The sequence below is a fragment of the Balaenoptera ricei genome, chromosome 7 (genome assembly GCF_028023285.1).
Source record: "Balaenoptera ricei isolate mBalRic1 chromosome 7, mBalRic1.hap2, whole genome shotgun sequence".
NCBI lineage: Eukaryota > Metazoa > Chordata > Mammalia > Artiodactyla > Balaenopteridae > Balaenoptera > Balaenoptera ricei.
Window position 1 is genome coordinate 93,044,747 of NC_082645.1, and position 17,749 is coordinate 93,062,495.

A 17,749-nucleotide genomic window follows, 5' to 3' on the forward strand; every position below is an offset into this window, starting at 1 on the left:
ATGTGGAATGGACAGACAGCAGAGTCCTACTGTGTAGCACAGGGAACTGTATCCAGTATCCTGTGATGGACCATAACGGAAAATGTGTCTATGCATGGCTGGGTCGCCTTGCTGTGCAGAAGTGGGCACGGCACTGTGAATCAACTATGCTTCGATAAAATTAAATTGAAACAAAAAAAAGTCAGAGCCAAGTGGGCCTCTAACCCTTTGCAGGTCACCGTGCTCTGCTGTCTCGACAGCAGTGAGGAGGCCCTGTTCTCAGGAGGAGACAGAAGAAACCTCATTTCCCCTTCCAGTTAAGTCCTCTCAAACATCACAGAGATGGGAGTTAGTGCCATGGAAAGAAAAGAACCTGGGCCTCTGTGTCTGACAAACCTGGTTTGAGTCTCGGGCCACCCCTGATCAGGACTTCAGAAAGTGGCTTCATCTCCTGGAATCCCAGCTTCACTGGAAAAATGAAAATTAAAAACATACCTAACATACACGGGGACGATATAAGGTTAACCTGAGGAGATCAAAAGGTGGTGTATCGGCTAGGGCCTCCTCAGTGACTGAAAGTGCTGTGGTGTCAGACAGATGGACCTAAATCAGTTTCTATGTACAGACTTCCACCCACCACTCCTGCCCGTGCTCCCCATCAAATCTTGGAAGGCAAAATCTAAACAGAGAAAGGAATACTGAAAAAGATATGCTACCAGAAAAAGGACAGGACAAAAGCCGGGGCTTTAGTGGGTGCTCAAGTACCTGTACACACTTGATGGAACTCTAGATCCTGACCACCCAAGTGCGGTCTGAGGACCAGCAGTTACGGCATCATCATCATCACCTGGGAGCTTGTTAGAAATGCAGGCTCTCAGGCCCCACCCCAGACCTACAGAAGCAGAAACTGCATTTTAACAAGAGCTCCAGGTGACAACACTGAAGTGGGGAATATTATACATTGTATCTCAGAGGCTGGTCTATCCAATCAAGGCACAGCTTGAAATGTATGAGCAGGAAGTTGTAGAAAAGAGTCAACAATGAACTATAAAACAGAAATGAAGCTTAAAAATACTCTAGGCCTAAACTAATGTCTGTATGCCAAGCAAAAAACGACAAACCTTGGTATCGTTTCAGAACTGCACACTGGTTAACAGATGTCAGTACAAACTACGGGGTGGGGGCAGCCCTCCCTAAAAGAAAAAAACCAGCAAAGCTTCCTCAGCAATGAAGTAAGAGACTATCTGCTCTCCCGACCTCCTAGGGTTAAATCCGAGAGTACAGAGACAACACCTAAACTGTAAAAAGCTAGGAACACAAATAATAATAATAATCAATAATTATTATTATTATTATAATAATCAAAGATAATTCTCTTTGAACTCAGTTGCCTTAAGATCATATTATGGGCATCACAGAAGTGAAGTGGGCAAAGCAATCTCCCGTGACAAGTATAAATAATAGGATGAGAGAGAGAGAAGGAATTAGCCTTCCTGGAGTTGACAGCACAGCAGTTGGCCTGTGACTCATAATAAGTACAGGAGGAAAAAGAGTAACCCAGTAAGAGGGAAACTAACAATGAGCTCTGTGTCAGGAAAAGGTGCCCCTCCGTGAGTTCCACTCACACAGGAGTGAGCCATGCGTGACACTCACCCAGCAGGGCAGCCACCATGCCCACCAGCCCCGTGCCAGCACCCAGCTCCACGGCAGAGCAGCCCCTGAGCTCCACAGCTCCCATCTCCAGATACGTGGCCAGAATGACAGCCTGAGTCAAAACACAGCATGACAATTTAGGTCAACAAGCGCTTCAGGGCCTGAAGGGTTTCAAGCAGGCTACATGCTCCAAGAAGACATCACATACTCCCCTCCCACCGCAAGGTTCAATTCCCAGTGTAACAGCACACACAGGAACTCAGCTGCTGCTGGGAGGTCACCTGGAGCAAGCACAGACACCGAGTTCCCCAGCACAGCTGCCCCAGGCCCCAACAGAGGCCCTTACGGGGACAGCAGTGGTCAGGGACACTGACCACCCAGGACAGGGTTCTGCTGAATCTGGGAAGACTAATTTCTTACTGTGTCACAGCATTTTTACACTCGAGGTTTATAAAATCACTCTGGTAGAGCTGACATGAACAGTCTCTGTGATTCTGCTTAAAGGAATGTCCAGTTCCTAAACCAAGTTCAAATCAGCAAGGCCACAACCAAAAGGAAAAAGCAAAGCAGCGCCAAGGCTCCTGGAGTTTCCTCCCTCTCTCCTCCTCTCCTGCGTCCCTAACGCTCATCACCCCAGAGGAGCTGGGCATCAAAAGTAAGTTTTAGCCAAAGGTTTGGACTTGATGTGTGAGTTAGCATTTGCATATAACTCTATAAATCACTGTATACTGTTAACGTAATTTTAAAATATAATTTGTTCTTCATAGCCACATACTATTAGCATACTTAGCAATTCCTCTTCTTGGTGAGAATGTAGGAGATTCACCCATTCCTCACTGTTATGTATCTTTATTACTCTTTCTGAGAAAACTTTTCTTGTAGTTACCCTGGACTAGATTCCTAGAAATGATATTACTGGGTTATGATATATGAAGACTTTTATTCCTAAGTGTTTCTCTAACACCCCTAATACAATATTTAGATTGTAAAATTGCATCTACACCAATCATTCATCCAACATTCACTGAGCTCCCACTGAATCCCAGGTGTGGCTAGATGCTTAGGGCAAGTCTCTGTCACAAGCAGCTGAAAGAACACTGCTCGGAGAGAAAAAAGTAAAGCAGCAATTATAGTATCATTTTTGATCATTACAACTGTGGAAAACTTAAAGAAAACACATAATCTTCAGTTTTGGTTTTGTCAGTTTACAATATCCTTTGCGCAATGTTAAACTTAAAAACTAACTGAATAATTGTCCAAAGCAGCTAGGGGCCCCAGCTTTCCTTCCAGCCCTCCCTCTTCCCTGCTGGGTAAATTACTGGTAAGTCATTTAATTTCTTTCAGTTTTCTTTACTCACCCTTAAAATGCAATCTATTTGGTGGGGAGGGATCAGGGAAGTGATTCTAATGGGTAGGAGTACTTTTTTTGGAAGGGGTGGAGTGATGCAATGTTTCAAAATTGAGCAGTACCACTCTGTGAACTTACTTTAAAACACACACACACACACACTTTAAATAGGTGAAATGTACGGTATATGAATTACAACCCAATAAAGCTGTTACTTTTTAAAAATAAAGACCAGTCTTACAATCAATTGCTGATGCCTTCAGAGGCCCCCCGGGCTTACTTACCGCGTCCCAAACCACCGCTGAGACTCCCAGTTGTTTCCAGTCTTGCCGGATCTGTATGGTGTGGTTTGCCAAGGAGAAGGTGGCAAGAGGCTTGTGAAATCTCTGCAGCCCCATTTCCGCGGTCTCCTCATAGGGCACCAGGGCCATCTCGCCCGCGCCCAGCTCTCTGCTCGCTCAAAGCTGTGAGGCAAAAGAATCCTGAGTGAGGTTCTAGCCAGAAAATGCGTTATCTCTTTAGGAGCTCCAAATGCTTCTTAAGGCCGTTTTACAAGTTCAAAAGCAGAAACGGGGTTGCGGGAAGCCTCTAATTCCTTTTGCCTGGCTCTCCTGGGAAGTGAGATGTCGCTGGGAATTCATGCCAAAGGTGCGGAATGGCTATGCACTCAGCTGTAACCACTCAGTGAATTCGCAGCGGGGTAAGAGTGAGCGAGGCGGAGGTGACAGCCCGGGGCCGCGGAGAAAGTACCGCTTCCTAAACTGCCCGGGCCCGCGTGGACTGCGGCGGCAACCCGCTGCGGTCTGCAGGGCATTTTTTCGTGTTTTGTTCTTCCCTCACTCCCTCTAAATCGGTGCGTTCAATTGCGACCACCACGGACTCGAACCTGAACTTAAACTGGGTGTTAACGATGATTTTCCTGCTTTATGACACCAGCTAGAGATACACGGTCGACGCAGTTCCATTTCCTGGAGACTGAAAGTTAAAGACACTCGTGGATTCCGAGTCGCTCGCGGGTAGCGAGGCCCCGGGTCCGCGTAGACTCAGGCACCCGCGGCTCGGAGGCCTCCCCAGAGTCGCCCAACCTGCCCCCCGCCCGCCCCACTGAAGGGCCGACAGGTACGCACGTCCTTCCCGCGAGCTCCGGAGCTGCGGGAACAGGCGAGGTAGGGGCGGGAGCTTGGAGAGGAGCCCCCCTCCAGCGGCGCTGGCCCGCCACACCCTAAGGCCCACGGCACCACCTCGCCTCCACTTACGGCTCCGGAGGCGGCCCCCTCCTGGCGCGCGCGACGCTTTCCCCGCCCCCAGGTCGACGGCGGAAAAATCCGCCTTAAAGGGCCAGAGAGCCGGTAGACCGGCGTGCGGCCGGGCGGAGGCGGGCGGAGGTGGTCGGTCCGCGCCAGGGCCACGCGTTTCCGGTCCCCCGCCTTCCCAGGACAAGTGCTCCCCGAGTACCGGCGGCGCGGAGTGGCGGGTGTGGGCCAGGGGCCCGGAGCGGGGATGCCGCGGCGGGGCGGAGGCGGTGCTCCCTCCGCGTAGGTCCCCAAGGTATTTGGGCCCCCAAGTCAGTTTCTCGGGCTGCCAAGGGCAGAACTGGCCGGGAGAGCTAGGTGCGGAGGCGCGGGGGTGGGTGGGGGGGGTGGTGCGCGGAGGCCGTGGGTGCCAGGGCGACCGGGAACCCGGAAGCCACCCGCCTGGCGCTGGACAGGCGCTGGGTCCACTTGTATGTGTGCTCGTTCTCGCGCGCGCGCCTTTTTTGTGTGTGTTTTTCAATGTGTGTGCTTGCTTGTTTTTAGTTTTAACGGTGGTCAGTTAGGAGGTATAGGAGAAAATTCGCTCCAAAGAACACGTGGTCACACCCATCCGTATTCGTGTCACTAAAGTGAAGTCCGAATTGGTGTAACCGCGCGCTCCGCGCCGATAGAGTGGGAAACGTGATCAAGCCCTTCGCGGAGCCAGCCCGTGGCTCCCGGGACTGGATTGTTACACGGGGCGGGGCGCGCTGTCGGCCCCAGTCATGGACTCGGTCTCCCTCCTCCCGGGGCAGAAGGTTAGCGCACCTGCCCTGGGGACACCTGTTTTTGAGGTGAGAGCTGCTGAGAGTGTGGCATCTGGCCGCAGGCCCCTGGGATGCGCGCGGCTGGAGTGAACATCCAAGAATGTGACCGCGCTGGGGGACGGGGCGGGGGCGCATCCTTCTCCCGGGAACGTTTCTTTTTCCTATCGGACCTTGACCCCCGACCCCACCGGCCGCCGCTCTCATGGCGATTCTCAGCTCCGCCTGCACGTTAGGATGAACTGGAGCGCTTTTCAACTCCGCAGAGCTGGACGCTGCCACCGGAAAGGCTCAGCTGGTGCGCGGTGGGGCGGGAGAATTCCTGTTTTTCAGAGCTTCCCGGATGATTCCCGCCGCCAGCCACCGGTAAGAGGCTCAGGCCAGGCCTAGACCACCCCCTCTCCTCGCCTCTCGCTTCCCGCTGGGGGCGTGCCCCGCTCTCTGTCCAGGTCTTAGAAGGCTGGGACGTGGGGCTGCAAAGATGGCTTGAAGTGAACTTTGAAGGTCACCAGTGAAGGTCTTTTACTTTTTTTTTCTTTCTTTGCTTTGCTCAATTATTCATTTTTAACTTTTTTTTTAATGTATTTTTGAGAGCAGTTTTAAGTTCACAGCAAAATTGGCAGAGATTTGTACAGAGATTTCCCAAACACTCCCTGCCCCATACACAGCCTCCCCCATTCTCAACATCTCCCACCAGAATGGTACATTTATTACAGTTGATGAACCTACACTGACATGTTATTAGAACCCAAAGGCCACAGTTTACACATGAGGGTTCACTGTTGATGTTGTACATCTTATGAGCTTGGACAAGTGTAGAAGATATGTATCCACCGTTATAGTATCATACAGAGTAGTTGCACTTCCTAAAAATCCTCGGTCCTCTACACATCCGTCCTTCCTCCATAACCTTTGGCAACCACTGATTTTTTTTTTTTTAAACTCTCCATAGTTTTGCCTTTTCCAGAATGTCATATAGTTAGAATGATACAGTATGTAGCCTTTTCAGATTGGCTTCCTTTGCTTAGTGTGCGTTTAAGGTTCTTCCATGTCTTTTCATTGTTTGGTAGTCATTTTTTTTAGTGCTGAATGACAAACATTCCATTGTATAGATGTAGTACAGTTTATCCATTTACCCACTAAAGGACATCTTGGTTGCTTCCAGGTTTTGGCAATTATGAATAAAGCTGCTGTAAACATTCCTGTACGAGCTTCTTTGTGGACATAAGTTTTCAGCTCCTTTGGGTAGATACCAAGGAGCATCATTGCTGAGTCATATGGTAAGAGTGTGTTTAGTTTTATAAGAAACTGCCAAGCTGTCTTCCAAAGTGACTGTATGATTTTGCAGTCCCACCAGAAATGAGAGTTCCTGTTGCTTCACATCCTTACCAGCATTTGGTGTCGTCAGTGTTTCGGATTTTGGCTATTCTAATGGGCTTGTAGTGGTACCTCACTGTTGTTTTAATCTGCAGTTCCCTAATGACATATGATGTAGAACATCTTTTTTTTCCAGTTTTATTGAGATGTAATTGATATATAACATTGTATCAGTTTATGGTATACAACATAATGACTTGATATATGTAAATACTGCAAAATGATTACCACAATAAGCTTAGTTAATATCCATCACCTCACATAGTTACAATTTTTTTCCTTGTGATGAGAACTTTTAAGATCTACTCTCTTAGCAAATTTCAAATGTATAAAACAACAGTATTGTTAACTACAGTTACATTCTGTACATTATATCCCCAGAACTTATAACTGGAAGTTTGTGCCTTTTGATCACCTACACCCATTTCCCCCACCTCCCATCCTCTGCTTCTGGCCACCACCAATCTGTTCTCTATTTCTATGAGTCTTTTTTTTTTTTTTTTTTAGATTCCACATTTAAGTGAGATCATATAGTATTTGTCTGTCTGACTTCTTTCACTTACCATAATACCCCCAAGGTCATTCATGTTGTCGAAAATGGCAGGGTTTCCTTCTTTTTTATGGCTGAATAATACTCCCTGTGGGGGGTGTGTGTGTGTGTGTGTGTGTGTGTATACACACACCACATTTTCTTCATTCATCTGATGATGGAACTTAGGTTGCTCCCATGTCTTGGCTATTGTGAATAATGCTGCATAGAACACGAGAATGCTGGTATCTCTTTAAGACAGTGTTTTCATTTCCTTCAGATATATGTACCCAGAAGTGAGATTGCTGGATTATATGGTAATTCTGTTCTACTTTTTAATTTTTTGAGGAACCTCCATACTGTTTTTCATAGTGGTCGTACCAATTTACATTCCTGCCAACAGTGCACAAGGGTTTCCTTTTCTCCACATTCTCACCAACACTTGCTATCTCTTATCTTTTTGATAATAGCCATTCAACAGGTGTAAGGTGATATCTCATTGTGGCATTGATTTGCATTCCTGTGATGATTAGTGATGTTGAGCACATTTTCATGTACCTGTTATTTGGACATTTTAAAATATGATTGTTTTCTTATTGTTAAATTTTAAGTGTTCTTTGTATATTTTAGATAACAGTCCTTTATTAGATGTGTCTTTTGCAAATATTTTCTCCCAGTCTGTGGCTTGTCTTCTTATTCTCTTGACAGTTTCTTTCACAGAGCAGAGGTGTTTAACTTTTTTTCACTTCTCATTTTTGTGTCTCATTAGGCTTCCAGCCCTGATTTATTTTATTTATTCTTTTGGCCGCACCACATGGCATGTGGGATCTTAGTTCCCTGACCAGGGATCAAAACCACGCCCCCTGCAGTGGAAGCACAGATTCTTAACCACTGGACTGCCAGGGAAGTCCCCAGAAATGTTTAATTTTAATGGAAGTTCAGCTTATCAATTATTTCTTTCATGGATCATGCCTTTGGTATTATACCTAAAACAGCATCACTTTACTCAAGGTCATCTCGGTTTTCTCCTATGTTATCTTCTAAGAGTTTTATAGTTTTACATTTTAATTTAAGTCTGTGATCCATATCAAGTTAATTTTTGTGAAGGGTATAGGTCTGTGTCTAGATTTATTTTTTGCATGTGAATGTCCAGTTGTTCCAGCACCATTTGTTGAAAAGACTATCTTTTTCTCCCTTGGATTGCCTTTGGCACTTTGTCAAAAATCTCCTGACTGTATTTATATGAGTCAATTCCTGGGCTCTCTATTCTGCTCCATCTATTTGTCTGTTCTTTCACCAATACCACACTGTCTTCATTACTACAGCTTTACAGTAAGTCTGAAGTCAGATGGTGTCAGTCCTCCAACTTTATTCTTCTCCTTCAATATTATTATTCATTTTTTCCTTTTTTATTTTTATTTTTTTGGTCTTCTCTCCCTCTCCTTTTTTCTCTCCTAGTATCTCCTTTCTTTCTTACCTCCTCTACCTCTCTGTGTTGCTTCTCCCTCTCAACTTTCCTTTTTTTAAACCTTCCGTCTCCTTATTTTCTCTTTTCCTCTCTTTGTCCCTTTCCTTTGGGGAGCCATCACTGGGCACAAGAAAAAGGATGTGCTTTGGAGCCAGAGGAACTGTGAAAATTTAAATTCTGCCTCTGACAGTTTAATTGGTATGACCTTGAGTAATTACAATTGACCCTTGAACGGCATGGGTTTGTACCATGCCAGTCCACTTATAGTCAGATTTTTTTCAATAGTAAATACTTCAGTACTACGTGACCTGCAGTTTGTTGAACCTGAGAATACAGGGGAACTGCGGATAGGAAGGGCTGGCTATAAGTTATATGCAGATTTTTGATTGCACAGAGGGTCAGCACCCCTAACCCTCTTGTTGCTTAAGGTTACCTGTACTATAAACCTCCCAAGATCCCAGGTTCCTCATCCATAAAACCTGTCACAGATTGTGCCCCTCCCCCATTCCTTCTCCCTGCTCTCCATGGTTTCTGCTGAAATCATACATAGGTCTTTACGAAACAAAACCAAACCTCCCAACCTCTCCAGCACTCCACTAAACTGACATAGAACATCTACCTCATTATATTTACTTACAGTTTATCTAGAAAGTTGTCATTTGCTTTTCCTTGTTAGTATTAGACAAGAGTGTCCTTTAGCCCCAGCCAGTGTTCTGATTGGTAGCATTTGGCTCAGGGAGCACCAGAAAGAATGTTTAGGAACATATGCAACTCATGTAGACACTTAATGTCTACTTGTTCCGTAAACATTAAGTGCAGCTCTATTTCTTTTTTAATTTATTTATTTTATTTATTTATTTTCGGGTGCGTTGGGTCTTTGTTGCTGGGTGCGGGCTTTCTCTAGTTGTGGCAAGCGGGGGCTACTCTTCGTTGCGGTGCGCGGACTTCTCATTGCGGTGGCTTCTCTTGTTGCGGAGCACGGGCTCTAGGCACACGGGCTTCAGTAGTTGTGGCTCATGGGCTCAGTAGTTGTGGCTCACGGGCTCTAGAGTGCAGGCTCAGTAGTCGTGGCGCATGGGCCCAGTTGCTCCGCGGCATGTGGTATCTTCCCAGACCAGGGCTCGAACCCGTGTCCCCTGCATTGGCAGGCAGATTCTTAACCACTGTGCCACCAGGGAAGCCCTCTATTTTTTTTTTTAATGCAGCTCTATTTTTATCAGAATAAACCAAGACAGCCAGTGGTTCCCCGTGAATACTTGCAAATTTTTAATCCTCAGAAACAAATTGGGCATGTGGTAGATTGCATTATTTTTAATACCCAGTCCGCCTTCTACAGACCTGTCCTAGTTGACCCTTCCCAAAGGAGGGATGTCTCCCCACCCTGTTGAAGTCAGGCTTGGCCACATGACTTGCTTTGGCCAATAGAAAGTGTGTGCCACCTATGAGGCACAGCAGGATTGCGCCTTTTCCCTTTGCTGAAGACCTGCAGGCCCCAGATGGGGGCGCTCTGTAACCCCATCCCCAGGTGGAGCAGAACCACAAACGACCTGTAAAATATGGGAGCCACGAGTGAGAAATAAACCTTTGTTGAGCTAACCACTGAGACTGGGGTTTGTTATGTAGTATAACTCAGCAGAAGCTGTCAGAACACAGGTGTGAAAGGGACGGAAATTTCAAAACAGGTAGGAGCTTTTAGTGTGGGTGGCTTTAGTTTCAGTAAAGTCATCCTTTTTTGGAGCTCCGCCTAGCTCATAATGACGCCTTAATTGCCCCACACCTGTCCCCCTCCCCCTTGTCAGCATCACCTGAAACTACTGACCGCCTTTATCCAACTGTGATTCTAAGGCTTGAAGACTGTTTTCCTACTTAGGACAGTCTTGTGGGAGATGTGCAAAAGGTAGACTCACTTTGGATTATCTGTAAATCCACAACGTGGCTCAATCATAATACAACAATCTGTAAATCTATGTGCTTTTTCTTTATAGCATTCGGGACTGGGCTTCATTCCCTGATCCTCTCCTGGACCCAGACAACTGAAACGGACCATGCTTGGGCATCCTCTCCAGCTCCACAGTTCCCCCAGGTACCTGCAGGCTTTTGGACCCTTCTTACCCACTCACCCCTTGCGGGGAGCAGAATTTAGGGTGGGGTAGAATAACTATGCCCAGGGTCTTTTAGTTGATAGCTTTTTATTTTTATCCCTGTGACTACAATTGCCTTTCCCCAATCATATGACACCTCACTAGAGAATAGTGGTAGAAGGGAGCTTATTCTTTTATCCCTCCTGTTTTCTGGAACTAGTCAGTGTACAAGGTCACAGTAAATGCAGCCACCTTGGTACAGTGTGATCCTGCCCTGGGCCACTCGGGCTGGACAAATAATTCCCTCTGCAGAGCGAGAGTTCAGGGTGGCTATTGGACATCTCTTGTTATTATCTCTATTAGCTCAGTATCCATTTCCCGTTTTGTTGGTAGCAGTCCCCTTTTGCTAATGGTCAAGAGCCCAGCTTCTGGGGCCCAAGAGTCCGGGTCAAATCCCAGCTCTGCGTCTTAGCTGCAACTAGCTGTGAGACCTTGGCTAAGACACGTTCACCTGCACCTCAATTTCCCCAGCTATAAAAAGGGGATAATGTGCTGATTAAATTAGTAAACAAAGACGGTAAGCTGAGGTTAGAATGAGTTATCTAAAGCACTTAAAACCGTGCCCAGCAAACAGTGAACTTCCTGTAGCGTTTGCTCTCACTGTTCTGTGTCTGGGGTGGGACTGACCTCAGCTGTGGCTCTAGGACCAGGCACGTGTCCCAGGTCTGGCCAATGGACATTTCCTTCCATCTGGCCATGAGTGGGTCAGAAGTGGGCATGTGACCAACGCTGGGCTTACCCGCAGCCCATCCTGAGATTTGCTGGGACTCTCGGAGAACCAGAGTTCCTGTTAGTCTTCTGGTCCCAAGAGGGCTGAGCCAGCAGAGACTGGAGCCAGCACAGGTACCAGTGGAGGGAGAGGTGCCTCCTGTGGTGCCGTGTGACCACCTGGATCCAGTGGGCCAGGAATTGTTTGTTATGTGAGCTGCTAAATTCCTTAATTACCTTAAGCCAGTTTGAACTGCTTTTTTCTTGTTGGTCCCCTGAAGAAGAAAAACAATCCTGATACTTTCAGTCTGGGCTGGTTCCGTGAACAAAAGAGAGTTAAGTCGTGCCCGTGCAGGGCCACCCTCAGTGTGCTGGGCGTGGAGAAGCCAGGCTTCCCGATGGTTCTCCTGTCCTGGGCATGACAGGAGAGCCATCGTGTCTGGTTCCTGGCTGCACTTGGGCTCCCAGGACCTATAGGATGCCGGTGTAACCTGAGAATAAATTTCCCTTTTTCACTTTAGCTGGTATATTTTCTGTTGTGTGTTTTTAGGAAGTAATGTAAACAGAATATAAACGTTCTATAAGGTCCTCATATATAATAACTTGCTATCGTATTTGCCAAGCAACAACTGTGATCCTAATATTTAAATGAACTTGTGTTTGAAAGACAAAAATGTCCTCTCTACACTCACAGTCAGCAGGTGACTTGAGTCCACACACACCTTGATAAATGTTCGCGAAGGAGAAGCGTGATCTCTGGCTGCACCTTTCTTGTCCATCCTACGATGAAAAGGTGTCCCCTCCCCACCTGGCCCTAAGAATTCTGTCCCCTCTCCAGTTCTGGGGAGGCTTGCTCCCCAACTTGTTCCACCAACGGCCTGTCCTTTTTGCCTTCAAACAAGTCCAAGAGTCCCCTGTTACCTAAAAATTCAAGATTATAAGAGCGACGCAGGCTTGCCCTTGCCCTTGGCTGCTCTCTGCGCCCAGCCGACATGTTCTGTTCTCTCTGAGCGACTCTGGCCAGCGCCAGGTCTTGCCTCTCTCCTGGACACCAGACTTCTCTGGGCATTGGACTTAAAGAGGCCTTTCTGTCTGGGCCACCAGGGCACCAGTCTCTGGTCTCGCCCCTTTCCCACCACCTCCACTCAGCCACCAGGCTCCCCCAGGCTGCTGCAGCTTCTCAGAAAGCTGGCCTTTCTTTCTTCCTATGCTCTTGCCTGCTTAGCAGCTTTACTGCAACTCTGGGTTCAGTTTATTCGAAAGTACCACTTGTGCACAAGGCCAGTGTTCTGCTCCGCAGCACGGCGGGGCAGGGGAAGGGTGGGGTGTTGGGGTTGCAGGACGTGGACTCGAGTCCCAGTTCCACTAGTCCCCAGTCACGGGACCTTGGGCAAGTCACTGCTGTGCCTTGCACTTCGGTTTCCTCATCTGTAAATGGGGTTGATGACAATACCCACCTCACAGGGTTGCTGTGGGCACCAAAGGAGGAGATGTATGGAAGAGCTCGCTGAACACTGCAATGCATATTATTGAGTATCCTTAGAGCTAAGAATTAAGAAAACAGGCTTGGAGTCAAAGGTCTGGATTTAACTCCTGTGTCCTTTCTAGCTGTATGACCTTGACCAATGAATTAGCATTTTTGTGCCTCATTTTCCTCATCTGCAAAATGGGCATCTTACCATGACCCTGCCCATTTGATATGAGGAGGAAGGTGGTTACCCCATGCTCAGGGCTTAGACCAGTACTTTGCACACAGGAAGCATTTACTGTCTTTGCTATTGCCTATTTCCTCACTGTTGTCCCCTCCCAGAGAGGGGAAGGAACACTGCTCGCTGGCCTGGCTCTTGGGGGCACTGAGGCTGAGGAAGGCTGGAGGAAGGAGGTTTCCACAACATGCCAGGCCAGGAACACCCGTCTCCTCCAGTGATTGTGGTGATTTCTTCAAGGGGCTTTTAGCTCTAGGTAAATAAATATGGTAACATTCAGCAATGATGGAAACAAAGTATCTAGAAAGGAAGAAGCAGAACCCACTGGCTACTGGTATCAATTGGAATGAATCAACTGGGTCAAACTGGAATCAAAGCAACTGGAATGAGGGACCTCCCTGGTGGTCCAGTGGTAAAGAATCCACCTTCCAGTGCAGGGGATGCAGGTTCAATTCGATCCCTGATCCCTGGTCGGGGAACTAAGATCCCACATGCCGCAGGGCAACTAAGCCTGCACGCAGCAACTACTGAGCTCACGTGCTCTGAAACCCATGTGCCACAACTAGAGAGAAGCCTGCGTGCTGCAATGAAAGATCCCATGTGCCACAACTAAGACCAGACATAGCCAAATGAATAAAATAAATTAATAAATTAATCATAGGGACTTCCCTTGTGGCGCAGTGGTTAAGACTCTGTGCTCCCAATGCAGGGGGCCCGGGTTCGCTCCCTGGTCAGGGAACTAGATCCCACATGCCGCAACTAAGAGTTCGATGCCACAACTAAGGACCCTGCCTGCTGCAACCAAGACCTGGTGCAATCAAATAAATAAGTAAATAAATATTTTAAAAATAAATTAATTAATCATAAATTTTAAAAAGCAACTGGAATGAAAAGAACTGAAAACGAAGACAAAAGAATAAAGACAAAGAACTGAAAGGGAATCCAAGATGTGCTGATGAGATAGGTGTCGAGTAAGTTTATAGGCACCATTTTTCCAACAGCATTGGCTCACTTTGTGTCTCTGTGTCACGCTTTGGTAATTCTTGCGATATTTCATACTTTTTCATTATTATTATACTTGTTATAGTGATCTGTGATATTTGATGTTATTATGATAATAGTTATGGGGCACCATGAACCTCAACCATATAAGACAGCAAACTTAATCCATAAGTATTGTGTGTGTTCTGACTGCTCCACTGACCAGCCATTCCCCCATCTCTCTCCCTCTCCTGGGGCCTCCCTATTCCCTGAGAAATAACAATATTGAAATTAGGCCAATTAATAACCCTACAGTGGCCTCTAAGTTTTTAAGTTAAAGGAAGAGTCACTGTCTCTCACTTTAAATCAAAAGCTAGAAACAAGCATAGTGAGGAAGGCATGTCAAAAGCTGAGACAGGGCTTCCCTGGTGGCGCAGTGGTTGAGAATCTGCCTGCCGATGCACGGGACATGGGTTCAAGCCCTGGTCTGGGGAGATCCCACATGCCGCGGAGCAACTAGGCCCGCGAGCCACAACTACTGAGCCTGCGCGTCTGGAGCCTGTGCTCCGCAACAAGAGAGGCCGCAATAATGAGAGGCCCGCGCACCGCGATGAAGAGTGGCCCCCACTTGCCGCAACTAGAGAAAGCCCTCGCACAGAAACGAAGACCCAACACAGTCATAAATAAATAAATAAATAAATAAATAAATAAATAAATAAATAAATAAAAATAAAGGAATTCCTTTAAAAAAAAAAAAAAAAGCTGAGAGAGGCCAAGAAGCTAGGCCTCTTGCACCAGTTAGCCAAGTTATGCAGGCACAGGAAAAGTTCTTGAAGGAAATGAAAAGTGCTACTCCAGTGAGCACCTGGGTGGTAAGAAAACGAAACAGCCTTATTGCTGATGTAGAGAAAGTTTGAATGGTCTGGATAGAGGATCAAACCAGCCACAACATTCCTTAAACCAAAGCCCAATCCAGAGCATGGTCCTAACTCTCTTCAATTCTATGAAGGCTGAGAGAGGTGAGGGAGCTGCAGAGGTTGTTCATGAGGTTTAAGGAAAGAAGCCGTCTTCATAACATAAAATTGCCAGGTGAAGCAGCAAGTGCTGATGTAGAAGCTGCAGCAAGTTATCCAGAAGATCTAGCTAAGATAATTAACGAAGGTGGCTACACTAAACCACAGATTTTCTGTGTGTATGGAACAGCCTTATATTGGAAGAAGATGCCGTCTAGAAGTTTCATATCTAGAGAGAAGTCAATATCTGGCTTCAAAGCTTCGAAGGACAGGCTGACACTCTTGTTAGGGGCTACTGCAGCTGATGACTTGAAGTTGAAGCCAGTGCTCATTTACCATTTCAAAAATCCTAGGGTCCGTAAGAATGATGCTAAATCTACTCTGCCTGTGCTCTATAAATGGAGCAACAAAGCCTGGATGACAGCACATCTGTTTGCAACACGGTTTACTAAATATCTTAAGCCCACTGTTGAGGCCTACTGCTCAGAAAAGGAGATTCCTTTCAAATTATTATTGCTCATTGACAAAGTACCTGGTCACCCAAGAACTCTGATGGGGATGTACAGTGAGATTAATGTTGTCTTCATGCTTGCTAACATAGCAACCATTCTGCAGCCCATGGATCAAGGAGTAATTTCAACTTTCAGGTCTTATTTAAGAAATATATCTCATAAGGCTATAGCTGCCAGAGATAGTGATTCCTCTGATGGATCTTGACAAAGTCAATTGAAAACCTTTTGGAAAGCCTTCACCATTCTAGAGGCCATGAAGGACATTAGTGATTCATAGGAAGAGGCCAAGATATCAACATTAGCAGGAGTTTGGAAGAAGTTGATTCCAACCCTCCTGGATGACTGAGGGGTTCAAGACTTCAGTGGAGGAAGTAACCGCAGATGTGGTGGAAATAGCAAGAGAACGAGAATTAGAAGTGCAGCCTGAGGATGATACTGCATTGCTGCAATCTCATGATAAAACTTTAACAGCTGAGGAGTTGCTTCTGATGGATGAGCAAAGAAAGTGATTTCTTGAAGTGGAGTCAACTTCCGGTGAAGATGCTGTGAAGACTGTTGAAATGACAACAAAAGATTTAGGATATTACATGAACTCAGTTGATAAAGCAGTGGTAGGGTTTGAGAGGATTGACTCAAATGTTGAAGTTCTACTGTGGGTAAAATGCCATCAAACAGCACCGCATGCTACAGAGAAATCGTTCATGAAAGGAAGAGTCAATCGATGCGGCAAACATCCCTGTTGTCTTATTTTAAGAAACTGCCACAGTCAGCCCAGCCTTCAGCAACCATCACCCTGATCAGTCAGCAGCCATCAGCACGAGGCAGGACCCTCCACAGGCAAAAGGTTTGCAACTTGCTGAAGGCTCAGATGATGGTTATCATTTTTTTAGCAATAAAGTTTTTTTTTTTTTTTTTTTTTTTGGCCGCACTATGCACAGCATGCAGGATTTTAGTTCCTGGACCAGGGATCAACGCCGTGCCCCCTGCAGTGGAAGCACGGAGCCCTAACCACTGGAGCACCAGGGAAGTCCAGCAATAAAGTATTTTTAAATTAAGGTATGTACGTTGTTTTTTTAGACATAATGCTATTGCACATCAATAGACTCCAGTGTCATGTAAACATAACTTTTTTTTAAATGTTTGTTTACTCTTTTTTTTTTAAAGGGAACGCTATTTATTTACTTATTTATTTTGGCTGTGTTAGGTCTTCGTTTCTGTGCGAGGGCTTTCTCTAGTTGCGGCAAGCGGGGGCCACTCTTCATCACAGTGCGTGGGCCTCTCACTGTCGCGGCCTCTCTTGTTGCGGAGCACAGGCTCCAGACGCGCAGGCTCAGTAGTTGTGGCTCACGGGCCTAGTTGCTCCGTGGCATGTGGAATCTTCCCAGACCAGGGCTCGAACCCGTGTCCCCTGCATTGGCAGGCAGATTCTCAACCACTGCGCCACCAGAGAAGCCCTAAACATAACTTTTATACGCACTGGGAAACCAAAAAATTCACGCGAGTTGCTTTATTGCAGTACGTGCATACCTTGGAGATATTACGGGTTCAGTGCCAGACCACCGCAGTAAAGCAAATATGAGTCATGCACTGTATACTCTTTAGAGATGAGGAAACCAAGGCCCAGAGTGATTCCAAAGGCCCAGTGGAAGGACTCCAAGGCTAGTCTCACCGGCTTCAAAACCCTTCCCCTCTCTCTTCCTGTCCTTCAGGCCAAGCATAAATGGTTGCCCTGAGAACAGGCAGCCAGGGTCATCTCCCTTAGAGGACCTCAGTCTGGAGTCAGGGCCCCTGGCTGGGCTGGGAAGCCCCTGCCCGCCCTGAACCTGGGCAGGTAGGCATGCTGGGCTCTCCCTGCCAGTAAGTTGGCTACCTCTTGTCTGTGGTGCTGGGACTCCACCTTTCCCATCCTCTGGCTGTCCACTCATCCTCCCCACAGAGTGGAGAACATGGGCAAAAGGAAGTGACACTGACCCCGCACACACCGTGTTTGACCGTCTCTGGTCATCAGCAGTAAGTTTTCCGGAAAAACGGGAGAGCTGTGGGCCAGAACTTTCCCTGAGGGGCTTCCTTGACTCATGGTTTGGTGGGGATGCCACCCGCGGACAAACCTCACTCACACCTACCCCAGGTCATGTTCACTCAGTAGTTCTCCAAGAGATCAGCCATTGAAAAGTCCTTAATAGGAAATGTTTTTAGAAGGAACATATGGAGAATCAAAAGGGGGCTAAATATAAACCTGTATTTGCAGAACTGAAGAAGGAGCACAGAAAAGCTGAAC

At 46.8% G+C, this 17,749-nt stretch overlaps 1 protein-coding gene and 1 long non-coding RNA gene across 11 annotated transcripts in view; one reads left to right on the plus strand and one right to left on the minus strand.

Moving 5' to 3' along the window:
- The window catches only part of METTL21A (methyltransferase 21A, HSPA lysine), a 55,876-nt gene extending 51,357 nt beyond the window's left edge, over positions 1 to 4,519 (minus strand). For 3 of the 6 annotated variants that reach the window (XR_009504281.1, XM_059928555.1, XM_059928556.1), the window contains exons 1-3: positions 4,108 to 4,519; positions 3,265 to 3,444; positions 1,633 to 1,744 (exon numbers count right to left, since the gene is read on the minus strand). Coding sequence is in view for 5 of the 6 variants with exons in the window: in XM_059928555.1 (XP_059784538.1) it covers positions 1,633 to 1,744; positions 3,265 to 3,411 (259 nt within the window). In the remaining variant the exon portion in view is untranslated. Of the gene's footprint in view, positions 1 to 1,632; positions 1,745 to 3,264; positions 3,445 to 3,866; positions 3,956 to 4,107 lie in introns of all 6 variants that reach the window. The other 3 variants (XM_059928554.1, XM_059928553.1, XM_059928552.1) reach the window with 3 other exon arrangements.
- LOC132369175 (uncharacterized) overlaps positions 4,322 to 17,749 on the plus strand; it is a 79,592-nt gene continuing 66,164 nt past the window's right edge. For 4 of the 5 annotated variants that reach the window (XR_009504282.1, XR_009504284.1, XR_009504285.1 and 1 more), the window contains exons 1-3: positions 4,322 to 4,528; positions 4,777 to 5,402; positions 10,396 to 10,493. This is a non-coding gene — a long non-coding RNA (uncharacterized LOC132369175). The remainder of the gene's footprint in view (positions 4,529 to 4,776; positions 5,403 to 10,395; positions 10,494 to 17,749) is intronic. The other variant, XR_009504283.1, reaches the window with a different exon arrangement.